Source organism: Camelus ferus, chromosome 7, assembly GCF_009834535.1.
Source record: "Camelus ferus isolate YT-003-E chromosome 7, BCGSAC_Cfer_1.0, whole genome shotgun sequence".
Lineage (NCBI taxonomy): Eukaryota > Metazoa > Chordata > Mammalia > Artiodactyla > Camelidae > Camelus > Camelus ferus.
The window spans coordinates 68,689,872-68,708,938 of NC_045702.1; the positions used below are offsets into that span (position 1 = coordinate 68,689,872).

At 35.9% G+C, this 19,067-nt stretch overlaps 1 protein-coding gene across 5 annotated transcripts in view; it reads left to right on the top strand.

The window, feature by feature from the left end:
• SEMA3A (semaphorin 3A) overlaps positions 1-19,067 on the top strand; it is a 434,105-nt gene that overhangs the window by 219,265 nt on the left and 195,773 nt on the right. For 4 of the 5 annotated variants that reach the window (XM_032484103.1, XM_032484104.1, XM_032484102.1 and 1 more), the window contains one exon: positions 14,429-14,621. In XM_032484103.1, coding sequence (XP_032339994.1) covers positions 14,510-14,621 — 112 coding nt within the window. In that variant the 5' untranslated portion in view covers positions 14,429-14,509. Of the gene's footprint in view, positions 1-13,691; positions 14,622-19,067 lie in introns of those variants that run through there. The other variant, XM_006188920.3, reaches the window with a different exon arrangement.

Here is a 19,067-nt window from a genome sequence, read left to right on the forward strand (position 1 = left end):
AATTATTTCTCTTGTAGTTGGTCTTCCCGAAACCCACTGCGGTCTGGCTTCTGTGCCCACCTCCGACTCAGTTCTTGTACTCAGTTCCGTCTAAGAATGGTTTTCATCCCTCTCCTTCAAATAGAACTGGCATTGGTCACATCGCTCTCCCACACTTGGCTCTCCTCCTTACCAGGTTCTCTCTGGAGGTCTGTGGCGTTGCTTTTCCGGTCCTTCTCTGTTACTGGTCACATTCTCCTGTTTGGAGTTCTCCTCTTTTGCCTGTTCCTTACTGCCATCCAGAGTTCTGTCCTTGGCCCACTCTTCTCTTTATATCGACCCTAACGTTAGCCTAGATAAACCCCAATCGTTATCTCTGACATTTGAGCTTTAAACTAATTTACAAACTAGTTATGTGCACCTAAAATATATACTTAGTAATCTTCTCAAAACCAACAAGTTTGCAGTTGAACTCCCTTCTCTTTCCTCAAGAATATCTGCTTCTCTTCTTCCCTTGACAGTTTCAGTTAATAGCTCTGTTCATCTGTGCTGTAAGCAACATTTACGATATTGTAATAACAGCATGAGAATTGTAAAATTCCACTTCTCCATCCTTCTCTTGATCAAACCTTTCATCAGGACTAGCATGCCTCCTTTGTGTTTCCCTCGTGTGATTTCTCTCTCCTTTTTGTAATCTACTGCCATGATTTAGGGACTTGTCACCTCTGATCTAGCTACAATAGATACCTACCTGGCCTTCCTACCTTCAGGCTTTTTGATAGTCATTACATCCCTCACACTGCAACCAGGCTCATTGATAGAAAAAGCAAATCTTTTATCTGTGGCTTCCTCCTCTTTAGAGTCCCCTGTGTCTTCTCATCACCCATATCAGAATTACAAGCGTGACTACAGAGACACTTTATGATCTGGCCCCTGCTGATTGCTCCTTCCTCTCCCCTTTGCAGTTTACACCCTGTTAATGGCAGAATTGCTCCCATTTCCTGCACTCACACATGCTCTCCTATTTTGTGGCTTTGTGCTTTGCTTGAAGCCCTGGCAGGCACTCCTCATCTTTCCTCGCCTGCTCTTACTCGTCATTTAGGCCCCGGCTCAGGCACCCTCTCCCACAGGAGGCTCCTGTACAAGCCCAGTGGGGCGCAGTGCCTGTCACCTGTGCTGCCTGAGCCATTAGCGTGCGTGTTTGTATTTTCTTCTGCTGTCACTTTCCCTCGCTAGACTGGGACCTCCTCAAGGGCAGGGATCACATCTGACTCATCTCTTTTCTTACCCATAGCAACTAGTTCAGTATCTGGAAATGACTGATAAATACCCATGGAAATAAGTTGAATTAAGATTATCACAATAGTATTGTTTTCCCTTCCATTAAATACACACCTCAGTGTAACCAAATGAGAGGAATGTAAGTTGGACACGTGCATTATAGTCTCTATTAACTGTCTCTGAAGAAGAAATTTAACTTTTCTTCCCCAGATGATAGGAACAGTAAACACTCTCCAGAAACCTTAACTTCAACCAGATTCTTCTGCCTCATGCCAACTGCATTCAACATCGGAACCATATAATTGACTTTTATCCCAGACGCGTACTTCAAAAACTAGCATGGGAGGGATATGACTATCTTTTATTTAATGAAGTAATAATTTGATAGTAGGACTATCATAGATATTTTCAAATCTTTTAATGACGATATTACATAATCTTTTTTTACATTTTATTCTCTAGCTGAAATTACAGTTTTACATGGAGCAGTATGAATCATTACATTTTTATTCCTAACTAAAATAATTAAATATCGCTAATATTTTAAGTGATAAATTTCACGCTATGCCTTGGAAATACACTTTAGAATATAGTATTTTCAGCACTACAAGGAACCAAAGGTGGAATATATCTCATCCAGCTAACTCATTTATTGAGGAGGATATTGAGGCCCCAAGAAATTGATCATCTAGTAACGCCTAAGTGGTTAGTGCCCAAGCTGGAAACAGGACTCAGGTTGGGTTTTTCTCATCACGCTGTTCTGCCTTCTTATATGGTGATTAAAAACGTAACTGCTGTATTTGGGTCAAACTTGAACCTGCACACAGTTTCCCCCAGCACACGCACTCCCTTCACTATAAGGAGTGGTTAAATAATGGAATCTTTTTGTTGTCCTTCCTGCTTGGACCTACTGAGGAATGTGGAAGGCTCATCTCTAAAATTAAAAGAATCAGTAAGGAAGTGTTACAGAGCATTCATCTCTGCTTTGCAGTTTCATTCTACATTCTTTCTAGGTGTATATAATACAATGAAGTTCTGAAAAGTGGTGTTTCATCTCCAGTAAACATGACATAAAACACTCAGAGGTAAAATAAATTTAAAATGCAAATATTAGTCACAAAGAAAATAATGTCTTATATTTAAAATTGAATCAAGGTGTGTAGACCACTAGCCCATTAGTTGTAAAACAACACACTATTTAGAGGTTGAACATTATTTTTAGAGCATTAAGTATACATAGTATCTATTGCTTGTAATGAGACTCAGGTGATAGTATTTACCTTTAGACTCATTTAAAAGGCACTCATCAGAAACCTGCAGTTTTCTATACCCTACGAGTCTGATTTCTGAAATAGCCTTTATCTCTTTTTCCAAGACTGAAATCCGAGAGTAGTAATTCTTCAGAATAAGGATATGGGTCGAAGCCAACTGTCCCACTTGTACTTGAGATGCCAGAAATCACACATGAGTTTGTATCATTCGAGAAAGAAGAAAAATATTTTATTACACATGATTGAAAACTACCTCAGCCTAGGTGAATAGTTTTTTAAATGGGAATAATTATCTTTTGTCTATGGTTTAAAGTTTATACTAGAATGGCATCTAGGAGATCGTTGGTGCGTATTTCTAAAAGGCTAGTCTTACATTGCCTCCCCAACTCAAATGCAAATCCTTCATGGCAGGGAATGTGTTCATTTGTCTTTGATTTTTTTCAATTTTAGCACAGAGGGCCTGACACAGAAGTCTAATTAATCTTTGTTGAATTGCAATCAGGTTATATATGTGTGCATATGGGTGTAAATATACATAAGCGTGTATACACAGGTGTGCATATGTACATACATGCATGGATATATAAAATGCGTAAGACTAAAATGCATTAAATCTTGGGAGAAAGGGGGTTCACGTAACTTCAAACTCCTCACTGTCACACAGTTTTATGGCCCCCTGTACATACAGTCTTACTCTCTCACAGCAGTACTTCTTCAGTGCAGAGCAGTTAAAGGGAAACCTCCCTCCCCCACCTTCAGCCCCACCAGCCTCCTGGGAAAAGGGTGACACATTTTCCCCACACCTACTTACACAGGAAGAAGACTTACCTCTTAAACGTTGTAACACCTGATATTTAGCTTATGGGTCAAAGAACTGGGCAAGACGAAAGCCATTTATGTCAAAACTATACCTAATGAAATTATATTATTTCAGGATATTTCATCACCCTACTGCAAAATACTTTTCTGTGTAGCCCAAACTAGACCATAGTCTGTAGTTAAAAATAATGTTTAAACCACTGTATTTTTCTTTACTCTTTTTTTCTTTTTAAAATAAGCAAATAAGTCATTGACTAGTTTCTTGAATTCTAGGGTTTGTTTTTCAAACAATCTTCATGACATCAGGAATGCATACAACTTTGGGAGTCAGTTTTTGACAGAATGGGCAGAGTCCTTCTGAAAACTTAGATTTCTTTCAACTCCTGTTTTTGCTGTTCATCTGAAAATAACAGTTTGGGCAGCCAGCTTTGTCTTGTGCTGCCAACCCCATCCTGCATCTCCCAGGAACCATGACAATCGTCAGGAAGTCATTGACTTACATTTATTGAGGAGCCATTGTGGTAAAGGAATTGCACTAGGAACTTCACAGGAAGTAGTCCATAGGACCCTGGCCATTGAAGATGCCCTGTAATTAAAGCACAGTTGAAGACAAATACATTCATGGTATGTGCACTTTCCTGACAGAATGAATGCATATAAACATGCCCAAAACAAAATACATATGTGTAGAGATTTAGCTCATAATGCATAAGGAGTGTTGGGATGACTACAGTGAAAATAATTTATTTTGCAAGACTTTGTAGTGAATTGAATATAAAGAGGGTAATAACCAAATTAGAGGTACAATGAACTAAGGAAGGAGGCACTTACTCTAATATTATTTTGCATCATATAGGAAAAGATACCTTACTCATAATTTTCACAGTAACCAGCCACTCATTTTTACAGTGGAGAGAAAGGACTGTGGAAAGTATCTCAAAGCCCATATAATGAAAACACACACACAAAAATAGAAAAGTGACAACACTTAGGGAAAACCTTTAAAGTCATCTTATTTTGCATAATGAAATTCACCCAAGTAAAACTGCTGGTTTATTTCTCTTTCTTTTCTAATACTTTTTAAAATATAAATGTATTGTGGAAATGTTAACATTTAAATAAATCCGAATTGGAGGAAGGCTACAGTGTCAATCAGGTAATTTTTATGAAATTATTCTGCAGTTGTAAGAGGCAAAGGAAACATGATCTAGCTGCTGGGGTGGCAAACAGCCTGCCACTGTTAAGATAGCTGAAGTGCCACATCCTGCATCTTGTTAAATGTAACTCAATAGTCTCTATTTCAGCAGAAGGGTCTTTATTTTCATCCTGGCACTCCAGTCTTAAAACAGACTAAAGCTTCAGTTTGTTTAAAGCTACAATATGATTATTACTATAAAACAATTAGTGACATTTGAACCACTTTCTGATAGACTCAATTTAGTGGGAGTCTAAGCGGCTTTCTACATTTATTGAATACACATTTGAAAATGCTGTAAAATACATTTGAGACACAGCATTTTTTTGAGGGAGTACAACTGGACAGATTTTTAAAATTCCATATAGGTTTATAAAATTCGAGTCCTTCTTTAAAATCTGCTTAACATATCCCACTACTTATGGCCAATAAATCTAGAAAGTTTTGCCGTGGATTGATACTTACGCAGAAACAGAAATGTAATTCTACTTAGGTTGTGGCAATTGTATTTTCATACTATGTAATGTTTTAACTTCTGGCAGTTATAATGAAAAATAAATATGAAAATGGACTTCTTTTGTAATTTAGCATATCCATAACAGTTTGGTGAATCTAAAAGATAGTTTGTGGGTATCCATTTGTAGAGTTGAGAAACTGTTCAGAGATAGCTGAATATTAATCGTTGTCCTGTTTTTGCGGGTGTGTTTTAACAGAGAAGGTAAAGGGAAAATGTTCCTGTTGAAACTATTATAGTAAAACATTCCACTAGAATGGAAAATTAACTTATTTACCAGCCAATCAAGATTCCCTCGTGTTCTGAAAACAGCATGAAACAGGACTTGGACAGTTAAAATACTAAAGAGTGCTGCTGACCTGGAATGACTTGGAATATAAATAGTAGCAGGAGATATTCCCATAATAGTTGTACAGGTGTTTCACCTGTTGACCTAAAGTTCTCTGCTTCCTAAAGTTAAGTATGACACTTCTCTGGGAAAATAATTTGCTCTGAAACGTAAATACTGATTGACGACGCTTGCAACTTAGGTTATTAAAAACCACTTGCATGTTGAGGATTTAGTGCTAGTAATGGGTCCTCTACTAAGTTAAGGCTTGATTTACCGTAAAAGATTCAGTTCTTTCTATACTGTGTAAGCTGTGAAAGGTGGAGGATCTCAAATCCACATCTGGCCAAGTGAGTCAGCAGCCATTTGTTAAGAGGTGAAGTGCTCTCCTTCAATTTGCAGCTGCCTGCAGTTGCAGGGCTGATGAGCGAAGGCATCCTCATGCTTGTTCATTGAAAGCAGGATTTCTCTGCTTGCCGCTGCCTTCTCTGCTCTTCATATTTGAATTTGAGTATCTCATTCTTCGTGGCCAGACCTGCTGCACTGGATGTGTAAATTTGGGGCATTTAAAAGTCTAACATGTAACACTTAAAGGACAACTTTTCAACATACAAAAGTACGGGCAGCCTATGTTCTCCTTCCTTCTTTTTCATCTGACATTTGCAGTGATTCTCAAAGGGTTGTCTGTTCTGTCTCCAAGAGGGCATTTTAGAATCACTGGGTTTTTTTCTCAGCAATAGCTCCATGATACCCTGGTGCCCCATATTCAATTCTGATACCACAGATTTGATCAAACTCTGGGACTGCCGAGTCTTACTCCATGCTGTGTGGAGGTGGAGACTCTGCCTAGGAACACTGCCTCCCAGGACATCCTTGTATTGCACAACGTCAGATATGATAAGTGATCTGATCCTAACAACTGTTGGGAAATAGGGGGATGACCAATTTCATTTCTAGCCAAAGAAACTACAATTTCAATTATATTGCTACAAATTGTGATCTTGTAATTTAGGCCCAAGTGTCCTATCTCCTATAATATTCACATTTTCACAATTGTGGTAGCTTTCTTCCTGGAAGTTTTATAAGCACCATTCAATTTTTAAAATATAAAAATGAGAACTTATTGCCATTTGAAAACACTGTAGAATGCTCATTTTGATTAATGTCTGTATTAGCAACATACTATAATAGTTTGCAGGTTATGGGAAATCTGAAGAGAGGTCTTTAATCGGAAAAGAAATACATAATTGAATAAAAAATAATAATAACCAAACAATAAAATTTCCCATGCTTTAAAGAAGAGACCAAACATATATTATCTTATGGACTATAATATGGTTACTTTAGCAGTATTTTAAATGAACAAATTAGAACTCTGTCGATACATGTTTAATATAAGAGAATGAAAAACTAGTATAATTTTATCTGCAGAGAAATCATATCTACCAAACTATTTATTAAAATTGTGAGACTTCAGGGGCTATCTAACATATATTTCCCCTGACTCTTTAATTAATTAATTAATTCATTAAGTAATAAGTTAAACTTTACCCTGTGCCAGAGGTTATGCTGAGCACTGAAAATAAAATAATGAGAAAAAGTTTCTGTTCTCTTTGAGATTAGGGTCTATTGAGGAAACTTATTATAATATAAAGTAATGAGAGCTAAAATAGTTACATACACCTAGCACCATAGAGTCGTGGGGAAGAGAGCTCCCAGAACACTCACAAAACATGGTGAATAATTGTGCAATTCTTTCTGTTTTTAAGCAACCTCATATCCGGAGTCCCTAATGCAAAATCTTGATATAGAAAGATTAGCTTTAGGGAAATACAATAGCCTATAATCATGAGTAATCCAACAAAATATGTAGACAATCTGTCATCAGGGAAGGTCTTCCACAATAGCAGAGAAGATATTACCAGCAGGAATGAAAACAGATACAGGATTTGATGGAAAAAAATAGCAGTAGAGATATAAATTAATAAATAAATAAATACATCCATCTCTCTAGGTCAAAATAGATACAGAAAGCTTTGTAGGTGCTTTTTATGTTGTGGTAGAAAATTTAAGAAAAAGGTACATTGGCATTGGTTATCAGGAATATACGTCACTAATTCTCAAAAAAACTTATAATTTGTTTTACAAGTCACAAGGATTGACACCTAGGCAATTCTCAAAATCTTGTTGAATAAATGGGTAAATATAAAAGAAGCAATGCGAGAAATAGGGTAAGTAAAATGCTTTCAAAGCTGACTGGATTTGAGAATAAAGAAAGTGTATGCATATCTAAAATTGCATCTCTGGAACCATATTAGGCATGTTGGGCTATACACAGTGGCCAACACCTACAAACTCATGTTGACGGCCCCCAAAATAGATGACCACATTTAGCTTGATTCACTCAAATATAGTTCTTTCTCTAATTGTTTTTATTTTGGTTTAACAGAATTGAAATGGGTTTCACAGCATTATTAAATCTGCAGTAATTATTTAATATGTCAAAACAAGACCACCAAACTATCCGATTCCATCAAAAAATCAAATGTTTATTTCTTCAAAGTTCCACAATGAGGAATACACTCGCTTAAAATTTGAAGTTCAAAAAATTAACTGGTGGGCTTTTTCCTATGTATCATCAATACATTATTACAGTTAATTGCTAAACTTTGAAATAATAGAGTTAAAAACTGTGTGAGAACATGATTTGTTATAGTGGACATTAATTATTTTTATGCCTCAAAGGGTGTTTTATAAGATTCTGTCTGTTAGATACCTGGGGGCCTTTCAAATGCTTTGAGTTACCAAAGTTATATGTCAACTTTGAAAAAACAACGAAGAGACTAACCACATTGCTACTTAAGTCTTCAAGTCAAACCATTTACAGTTTGGATCTAAGAATATTCAAGGCTGGACATATTGAATGTTATTTTCTTCTATTTCTTCTATAGGCATGAGAAAATGAATTTATGTTGACTGATTTTCAAAGAGATTTATTCTTTGGATATGCCCTGAGGAAAAATGGGGAAGACTTGAATTTTCTTCATAAATCACATGTAAATAATAACTGTTAACTAATAAACAGGGCATTTCCTAATCTCTCCTGTAAGGTGACAGCTGCTCCTGTACGCAAGGCAGTGAGATGGAACCTTGCATACAATTCTAACACCACAAACAGAAAAACATGGGGGTGCCTAGACTAACCAAATGATATTTAACACTGGAGACAATAAAGAACAGGGAAGAAAATAAAGTCTTTCCTTCCGAACTCTTGCAACTTGGAGAAATCTGTGCCCATGAAAAGCAGAATGTAGTGGAGTTTTTGAGTCACCATCCGCCTAACAGTTGATTTTGCCATTATAATAAACCCTTTCAAGGAGCTTTAATTCTAGCCTGCAGCATTTCTGTTCCCTATCGTTATCAGTTTCAAATTCTTTAAAAACATTTGTTTAAAAAAAAAGAAACGAGAAGAAAAGAAAAAAGGCTGCTGCTTAGAACACAGAGATTTTAGTAAACTTGCATCTGAGATGCAGCATTCTTTTCAGTGGTAACAAAGGGAAACTATATGCTTCTGTTTTGCCTGAGTCAGACGTAAAGTAATCCTTTAACTGATAGTGCCTCATTTCTTCACTTTGTTTGTTTAGTATAGATCTGCTTATTTATTTATTCAGTGAGAAGGTGTGTGCGATAGCTTTACTGAAAGTAAATAACTAATAACTTCATATCCTGAAACACTCAACAGCCAACCTGCTCATTTCATTTGTATTCCACGGACGCCTCATTTTTTCCTCCTCACTGCCTAGCCTGTACTGATCAGTATTAACAATGGGATTTTTGTCTCACTTGAAAACTTTCTTGTTTCATCTGAGTTGAGGTGGAGACACTCTCACTTAAAAACAAAACAAAACAAAACAACAACAAAACCCAAACAGGTATTTTGACATCTTCAATGTTTTATTATTTCAATATATTAATATTCAGGAAGACTGCATTCATTTATCAGGTAATCTAATAAAGAAGCTGTCGTGATTGCATTCCCCTTAAGTAGATGGAAAAGGAAGTATCTCATGTTTAAAACATTTAGAAATGTGGGCAAATATGATGGATTCAGGATGTCAAAAGAAAAGAGACTGTGGAAATGATGAATCTTGTTCCTATAACTGGATTTTAGCCAATTTTGGCTACATAGACACTAAACAAAAACAAAATTTTATGCATCCCTATTTCGTCACTCTCTTTCCTTCCCCACACAAATTAATAAAACTCACCTGCTTACCCTTCGAATCAAATTCTTAAGGAAAAGGGAAGCTACCACCTCACATAACCACTAAAGAACTTCCCCTGTAATTTCCAATACCCTTAAGTTGTTTAAGTTTTTCTTAAAATCTAAAGCCACAAATGATGTGACTGGCCAGTTTCTGGACTCCTTCTGCATTGATTTAACATCTCTCATGTTAATTCATTTGAAAAACAAGGAGTGGTTTATCTTGAGTCTCTATTTACCTTAAATATCATGAACACTGATGTCACAAGAGAGAACATAAAACTATTTGTTTCAAACTGTTAGACATTCAGTTCCGAGGAGGGACTAGCTTATTTTACTGAGATTTCTATTCATGGTGGGCGGGAGGGGAAGGGAGGAGTTAATGCCTCCCTAGAGATGGAACTCCCTTTGCCTTTTACCAGTCCCTCCTCTCAACTCATGCTTTCACATGTTGCTTACACTAAAAGCATTCACAAGGGTCAGATTATAAAAAGTTTAACTTAATTTCTTAAACATTGCTTTTAACCTGCCACCCCCAGTTCTCAGCGACAACCACAGTAGTTCTTAAATAACTATCATTTTTTTTGACTAGAATGAATAATAACTCAACTACTCAGTTTTCCCAATTAATAGGATGTCTTCTGATCTTCTAAAGCATGTTTTCACCCACACAATTCTTTTTTAGAAAAAAATAAGAGGTTCAAATTCCCTGTACCAGAAAAACCCTCATTAAAGATGCATCTCCATCATGAGATGTCAGAGAAAGGGAAAATGTTCTACTCTGATATTTGCTGTAATTCTGTTGATCATAGGTCTTCCTCATATACTAATGAAGCATTCCCTTGAAGGAAAAAAGATAGGACATAGCAGATGTAATATAGGTTTTTTTTTTTTAACATGACGTAGTTGAATAACACCTTGGGAAGGGTATGGAAATTTGTGTTTGTTTTTAGTATTAGTTTCCTTCTTGGTGTTGTTTCTCAGGAGAACTGGTTAACCAACTCATTTTGAAATTGTTAACTCAATAATGTCTCTTAAAGAGGTCATCTGCTTCTGTTGGTGGCACACACTTTGGAAGTGTCTGACCACAATAAAATGGGGCTGGAATGGGATTGCGGGGAGAGTCAGGTGTGTTTAATAAAGTGCACCATAGCATCAGGTACCTTTAATCCACTAAATCTTTTAAATACATTGAGACTGTATTTCTCCTTATGTCCTTTAATGCACAAATATAGCGAGAGCATTCACCTGCCACTCCCAGAAAGTCTCAGGGTATCTATAACCTGGGGATCGCACATACTAGAAAAACGTCTGCTTTTAAATTGCAATGTTTATTGCCATCCCAGTTTGTTTCATGATAAATAACAAAGTATAGAAAGTGGACATTCAAAAATATACACATTGGTTTTATCCAGTACGTGAAAAGATCAAAAATACATGTTAAAGCAGTTCTCCATTGGAAATGTATCTTCTATGACCATCTGGGTCTTTACTGAAAAACAAGAGTTAACCAACCTGTTGTGAAGTAGGGAAGAGTTGTCTCCCTAGAAAATCAAGCACACTGCCTCTCAGAGTTTTATGCTTGGAAGTCATTGTAATCCATCTCCACATGGAGTGGGGTGAGATTAAATTCTGCTGATTTATTTGACGGAAATGCATACAACAGCATGATCATCCATCGTATTAAATACCTGCTCAAATTTGACTCTGCAGTAGGACTTAATCACATCTGAAAACTTGAAATTTAAGAAGATATTAGGAACTCAGTTGCAAGTAGAGTTAATTATAGCATATGATGTAGATTGTGGGTTACAAAATAATTGAAAATGGAGATGCTGCTTTAAGAAGAAACAAAATAAGATTTGTCACTGGTACCTTAAATAAAATGCAACTTTAAAAGGTCAATATACTATTTCTGTTGATAGAACAGTAGAAATATAATATTCCAAATACTTTGGTAAGTATTTTTCAAGCATGTGGTTTCTTCCTTCCTTCCTTCCTCCCTCTTTTTTCCTTTCTTACCAAGAATTTTAAAAAATCTATATGTGGTTGCATTTTTTTATTTTATAATTGAATCAGTCTAGAACACTTACGCTTACCTACAGAATTTCCTATTCTCACATTTTTTAAGTTTAAGAGGTCTACAGATAAGTAAATGTAGATGTGAATTCACTAACCTTTCAAATATTTGAAAAGACCCAAAAGATAAAAATTTTGGATGGTAAGAAAAATATCAAATGTAAATAAATATATCAAGGTTTTTTTAAAAAAATTGTGTGTGTATAAACATGGGGATGTCTGTGCTACCAAATTCCAGGCTTCAACTTTAAGTTATTTATTTTAGAAAAAGGAAATAATTCTGTCCTGATTTTGTGGTTCAACATCCAGATTGAATGTCTTTCCTCTCTATGGAGTCAATTCTGACCCTCTTTTATCTGAATTGTACCTACAACCTTTTATTTTTCCTGGAAGACATCAGAGTGTTTCAGGATTAGACATTATGCAAGAGAAATGGATATATTTCTAAATTTGCTTATCCTTTTTAATTTTGACAAATATAAACTTGCTCTCCTCTTGGTAACAAGAGCTAAAGAAAAATAAACATTTTAAGACATTAAAAATATATGTTAATGAAAATGGCACAACTATTTAAAGTATTTAAACTAATCATATGTGATATTTCAATGGGATAATTCATTAGTCCAATCTTCTAAATAATCCCAGAATGACATGAATTCCTCTGCAGAATGAATGTCTATAGAGAGTAATCCATGGAAGACAGACAAGCCTCTTGTCATTTGCAGCCTTAATCCATTGCCTGGAGCGTGAAAAGTGCTCAGGATAACAAGTGTGGGAATCAGTAAAACCAACATTATTTTTGGATTTTATTTTCTTAACAATACTGACTGATCAATAGGCTTGCGGAAACTGACAAATACAATACGGTCTGTTTGATGAGTCAATCTAGTGAAGTAGAGAGAGAATTCCTCCTCCCCTTCCCCCACTCTCCCCCTTTAAATCCTCTTCATTCTCTTCCTCCTCCTCCACGTACACTCAAACACACACAAACACACACACACACACACACACACACACACACAAAGAGAGAGTGTTGCTCTTTCTCTATTGGTCTGTAGACATTAAGTAATGAAAGCTGTAGTGACGATGCTTAGATCATTTTTTATAAGAATACCAAGCCACTTTCAATAAGTGTTTAAGTTTTTAATTGTAACACTCACCCTCTCCATTCACCTGAGGAATTTCCGTATTATTGAAATAGAGCTCTCTCCTCTGTATTTCTAATGTGTGTGTTGTAAGTGGGGTGTGGAGAGGGTACAGAGTAGAGAGAGTTAGAGGGAAAAAGGGAAAGTTCTGTCCTGTTGACTTTATACACCTTTCTTCAAAAAAAAATTCTGTAAGTATACTAGCTTTGAGAAAAATTGAAAGAAAAGTAGAAAAGGAAATCTAAGCACCTCAGACAACTTGCCTATTTAGGAAAGAACTAATGGTATTTGTGTGACTGCCTGAATACGTGCATATGTATCCACAGAAAATTTAACAACCCTTCACAGCTCATGAAGACACAGAGATATTCTCTTTATGTTGGTCCTTGACACTCAGCAGGGACTTTTGTGAACTTTGTCATCTTCCTCTGCCCTTTAAACCAAAACTAGGGAAGTGGCTGTAATTAATGAGATGTGATGCATTAAAAATGTTAGCCAGAGCATTCCAGAAGCTGGAAAACCATAGATGTTTTTAAAGTCTGAGTATCCTTTTGAGAATCCCCTGTTGTAATTTATAATTCTCAGTGGACCTATATTTGTCTTGAACCGATTGTTGAAATGGGCTTTACTAGGAATTTCTCCGCTGAAATTGCAGTGGGGCGGGGGAAGGGGGTGGTAGATCCACCGGGGTTTGTTGGGAGGAGGGGAGTGATCTCCAACAAGGCTTTAAAACCTTCAGTGGTTAAAGTTATATTGATGAAAAGGACATAATGTATATGCATATTCGTGTATGTATACAGGCATATACATACACACAACACACAAGTTCAAGTAGAATTATATAACGAGCATGAGTTGTAAATCATGTAGGTAGCAGAATTCAGTTTTTTTTTCATCAAAATTGCACCTAAAAATGGCTATAAAACAACGCTTGCCTTGGGAAGTAAATTTATAGCTACATGCCTTTCACAGGCACGCTGGAGGGTTCTGCTCCCAGCTCTAATCTCTACGAGATGTTTTTTGCATGTGTTGTGTGACAGGAGGGAAGGGGAGTGGGTTGAGCTCGCCTGTTCTCCCATTGTCAGCCAGTCTAGTGAGTGTTGGGAAAACCTGTCTGTGGGATCTTGTGTCATCTCTCCCTACATGTGTACAGGAAAAGTCCGCGCTGCTCACGGTTCCTCTCTCTCTCTCTCTCTCTCTCTCTCTCTCACTCTCTCTCTCTCTCTTTCTTTCTCTGTTTCCCTTTCATTCTGCTTCCCCGGAGCCGAATGAAGCAGGGAGCAGGATTAGAGTCTGCCGGCTATCAGAAGAGCCTAGATAAAAGGGGCTGCTTCTTAAGCACCACTGCAGCAGTCCTTGTTAATTTTTTTTCTTTCCACACAACAGTTGTGCCTCATTATCCGGTGCCTGGCTCGATTTTTTTTTTTTTTTGGAGGGTTTGAAGTTTCTGTGCTTCAGTGACTGTTACAGAAGAAGAGGTGTTAGTGTTGCCCAGAGGTCTTGATTGTCCACATTTATGAATGAAACTGACCTAAATCACCTGTTACCTCCAGTTTCCAGATTGTTTGAACTTCTCCGGCCGCACAATACAGGAGGGAAGGCTGAAGCAGCAGAGGACCCACAGTGTCTGCAGCATGGGCTGGTTCGCTAGGATTGTCTGTCTTTTCTGGGGAGTGTTACTTACAGCGAGAGCAAACTATCAAAATGGGAAGAACAATGTGCCAAGGCTGAAATTATCCTACAAAGGTGAGTTTGTCTTTTCCTTTTATTTGGCTAGCTTTGTAATGCCCCCCTGCCCCCTGCCCCCTGCCTTTTCATTCCTTGAACTCCCTCCCAACCTACACCATAAAACCTTCAGTTTAACCTGGGAAACCTATGCGATTGTGTGTGTCTTTTGGAGATGATTTAAACACTCTTTTATAAAAGCATGCCTCCTGTTTGATATATGACAATTTAAATGCAAACAAAGAACATTTAATCACATTTGCAGAGAAGAGCTGAATGCCTGGGAAATGCTGATCGCTATATGTGATCATATATTCTGGTAATTTTTCTGACTCGACTTCTATTAAACTATTTTTAAAAATCACTGTTGCAGAAATGGTCTCTTTGTAGCCGTGAATGCCTCACCTATAATAATTGTTATGATAAATTGTGTTTTCTTAGTTTTAGACACTAAATGGTTAATTGTCGTCATGAATATTCAGTTTGTTCAAATCTGACAATCAGATGCTTAACATAAGCAGTAGATCACAGTTTGCCAAGGGAATATAAACTGGAGAGAACAGACTAGTTTTTCCACAGTGTGTTATGACTGTACAAAAGACTGGGCATTTGGCTAATTGGTGTAAAGCTAATGCCTTTGAAATACGATGTTATTTGATTCCATATGTACTTCAGTGAGAACTGGAGAGGTATTACTTTCTAGTTGTACAGCTAGTTGTGAGAACTTTTTTTTTTTTTTAAAGTATAAATTTAAGAAAGACAAAAAAAGCCTCATCACATGGTTGCTAGTGCTTTATCTGGTTACAGTTTAATGTGTATGCTTGTTTTTTTCATGAGGATTTTAAAGAAAATGTTTGTTCTATATGTATTTGTTTAGATAGATTTTATAGATAGATGGATAAAATAATGCTAATGTAGATTCTAACATGACAGATACAACTTTTAATGGAAGAGTATTTATATAAATGAGGTATTATGAAAATGGAGTTGAAGATTAAATTGTTTTTAACTCAAGTTGTCTTACTCCCTAAGGTGTTGCTTGCTTATGGTTCTCAAATTTCTAGAATTGGGGGTGGGGCAGTGAGAGCTTCAGTTATATTCCGTTCTTAGCTTATAATGTAAGATAAAATTATTGAATCTGTCTGTAGTAGAGATGTCTGTCTACTGTACAGTGCTCTTATGCCAGAAAACGTATTTAATTTTCACATGATGGGAAACACCTCTTCCTGAATACTCTAGTGTGAATGAGGACCACAAATAGGAAAGACAGATGTAATTTTCACAGTTTGAATTAGAAAACTGAACACCTACTAAATGTGTTTATTTGGATTTAATACTTAGATAAAATACATTGAATTGGAAATGTATTTATTTTTGGTATAATTTTTTGGTTCCTGAAATGGGAATGAATTTTAAATATTAGCAAAGAGAACTGCAATTGTACTTATGCAAGATTTTTTAAAAAATAATCATATAGCATCCACTAAATATTTCATTAAATCCTAATTATTCCTTTATATAGTAACTATCTTTAAATTATTTTCATGGTATATAACGTTATGGTATCTGTGTTTTCATCAGTGTTGGCTTTCTATTTTTTACTCTTTGAGAATATTTTAGCCAATAATTCTTAGGTTGATGGTCCACTTTCTACAAGTTTATGTCCCTTATGAGTAAGTTTTATATACAAGTATAATTCCTGAAGATGTGAACAGCTATGTGCTATAATTTTAGAAAAAGTTTGAAACATGAAGAAGATTTAAAAATCTACTATATTTTGGTACACATGTCTAAGTGCTAATACATTGTAAAATCAGTAGGAATCCAGAATTGTGCTTCTTTATTTTGCTAAAATTTTATTTTCATGGTAATGGATTGCTCTCCATTAATAGAAGAGTCACCAGTGCTTTCTCTATATTAAAAGATAGCATTTAATTAGAATAGCCCTTTGTTATATACACATGCTTTAAACTTGCGTAATGGAGTAAGCTATGTATATTGACAAGATGTATATATTTGACACTGTTTCTTTATAAGCTCTTTTTAGCAATGGCATCCATTAGAATTAGTCTGCTTCCCTTTAAATCACAAACTGCCCTACAGCTACATAACAATTCTATTGATACACCTAGAGCTTGGCAAGTTGGTGAAACAAACTGTGAAATGAATAACAGCAGAAAGAGTAAAAGGGATGGCCCAAGCAGTTTTTCTTCTGTCGTTTTATTGGTCTGTCATTACCTTTTTGTCTCAACACAGAAACTTGTTTTGCCAAAGCAAACGCCTGGTAGCAAATTGTCAGAACTTTGCTTCTAAACTATAATAGAGTTTTTTTTTTTAGCTACTTCTTTTCCCTCCTTAATTAGATGTCAAACACGGTTAAAACATCCACTGCTTTGCCCTTAAAAATATTCTAGCATGATTCATGAAGAGTTAAATCCCTGCCAACCCTAATTTCCCATGGTCACTTGTTTTCAAAGATCCACCATTAACTCTCTCATTGCTCAGGTTGCCAAGACAAAGTTTCAGTCAATCACTGTGCTTACTTTCTACTTGTCATCTTGCCTGGTGGGAGATAAAGGAGATTTGATACGTTAAATGAGAAAGAAAAGAAGGAAGAACAAGAAGGCAGCCTTTGTAGAGGATGTACATACATATCTAACAAGGTGACTCTTTACTTTCTAGGAAAAGGGAATTGTTTTTCAGGACCATCTGGATAAGTGATAATATTAGAAAAATGGGGGTATGCTGGCTTTTCTCTGAACCAATCTGATTTAGAATCCTTGTGGGGGAAGCAAATGTGAGAACTCTGTAAATCTCAGCAGTCACATGCAAATTATCCTCAAGAAACAGTCACTCAGAGATACTTTCCCCTTCCTTAAATACATGCAACATCGCTAAATGTTATAATGCTGCTTTTTAAAATTGGTGCATAACTGTTTATTTCTCCTACAAAACTAGTCAAATTTCACTTTTCTCATGATGTACCAGATAATCATATAATCTTCCTTTGGAATGTGTGGTACATTGAAGACTTCAGGAAAACCTATGGAGATCACAAGGAAATAAATTAGGTTTGGGGTTTTAAACAAATGACAAATGTTCCATCACTCAATGTAATGAGCTTTTCCAGGACACTCTGTGCTTCAGTTTTGGTAGGAATCAAAGACACATGCAAGTCTGAATGCGATGGTGATCATGTGACTCCAAAGATTAAATCAGTGCCCTCAACTTGACATTCACAGGAAGACTTAGTAAATAGCATTTAAATAAATGGTAGACATTTTAGAGGCTTTCTTTTCATATTTTGTAAAGCTTTGTTTCCCAGAATCAAGTTGTTTAATTATTTTAAGAATAACATTATCAGTTAAATCAAAATTCTCAAACATATCTTTCTGATACTAGAAGATAATATTTAATTACAAATTATGAAGTAAAGTTTGTAAAAGCTTTTTCACTTGCCATTACCCAATACATTATGATGACTTCAAAATTTAATTAGTATGAAGAATTATTTATGAATTAAACTTCTTGACTTTTTGGAGATTTTCATTAGTTCCTCCAAAGCACAAGCACATATTCACATATTCATACATAGATGTATGTGTGTGTGTGTGTGTGTGTGTGTGTGTGTGTATGTATGTGAATAGATGAATATATGTGAAGGACAAAATTTATCTCAATATTTTATAATTGAGAAAACAATTTTGGCAGTCTACAGATTGTGAATTGCAATAGAATGCTTTACAAGTAATATTGCTATTCGTTTAAAAGACAGTCATTTTAAATTACATATGTATTATAGTGGGCATGAGAGTTTGAGCCTCATGAAGAGTTTTCATGAGTATTTAAAGTATTCACATAATAGGATCAGATGGAATTTGTCTTACACTGAAAATCTCCTCATAGCTAAAATGGAATGTGTCTAGGAAAGTTAGGAGGAATACATATATATTTTCACAGGGCAAAGATGTTATAAATTCTTTGCAATACCTTTTCTCCAGTAGTCACTGCTTATTTGGCTTCTGTCTCCTACTTGCTGATCCTTACTTAGCATGGCCTTTTCCTTCCAAATTCTGTTAACTTTAAAAATCATGTTTTGATTCTGTAGTCTTCAATTTAAGCACACTGAAATTTAGAACTTTTTATTTATCTACTCATCAAGTATATCCAGGCAAAATCATAAGAAATAAAACAAAATGCTCAGTCTCACATCTTCTTATTCAATGCTGGTCAGATCAAATGAGAACTAGTGAAAGTCTCCAGTTTGTGGCTTCTCTGTTTGAAGCTGCCAGATTGGCTTTTGAAATAACAACTTATCAGTGTAGGCTTTAGCAAGTAGGAAAATGACTGAGACCACAAAACCATCCCATGGACACTTCTAACCCACCAACTTTTGATAATGATAGTCAGTCTTTAATAGCTTAAGGAAACCTGATTACTGAGAAGAAAAATTTTCCAATTCTAACT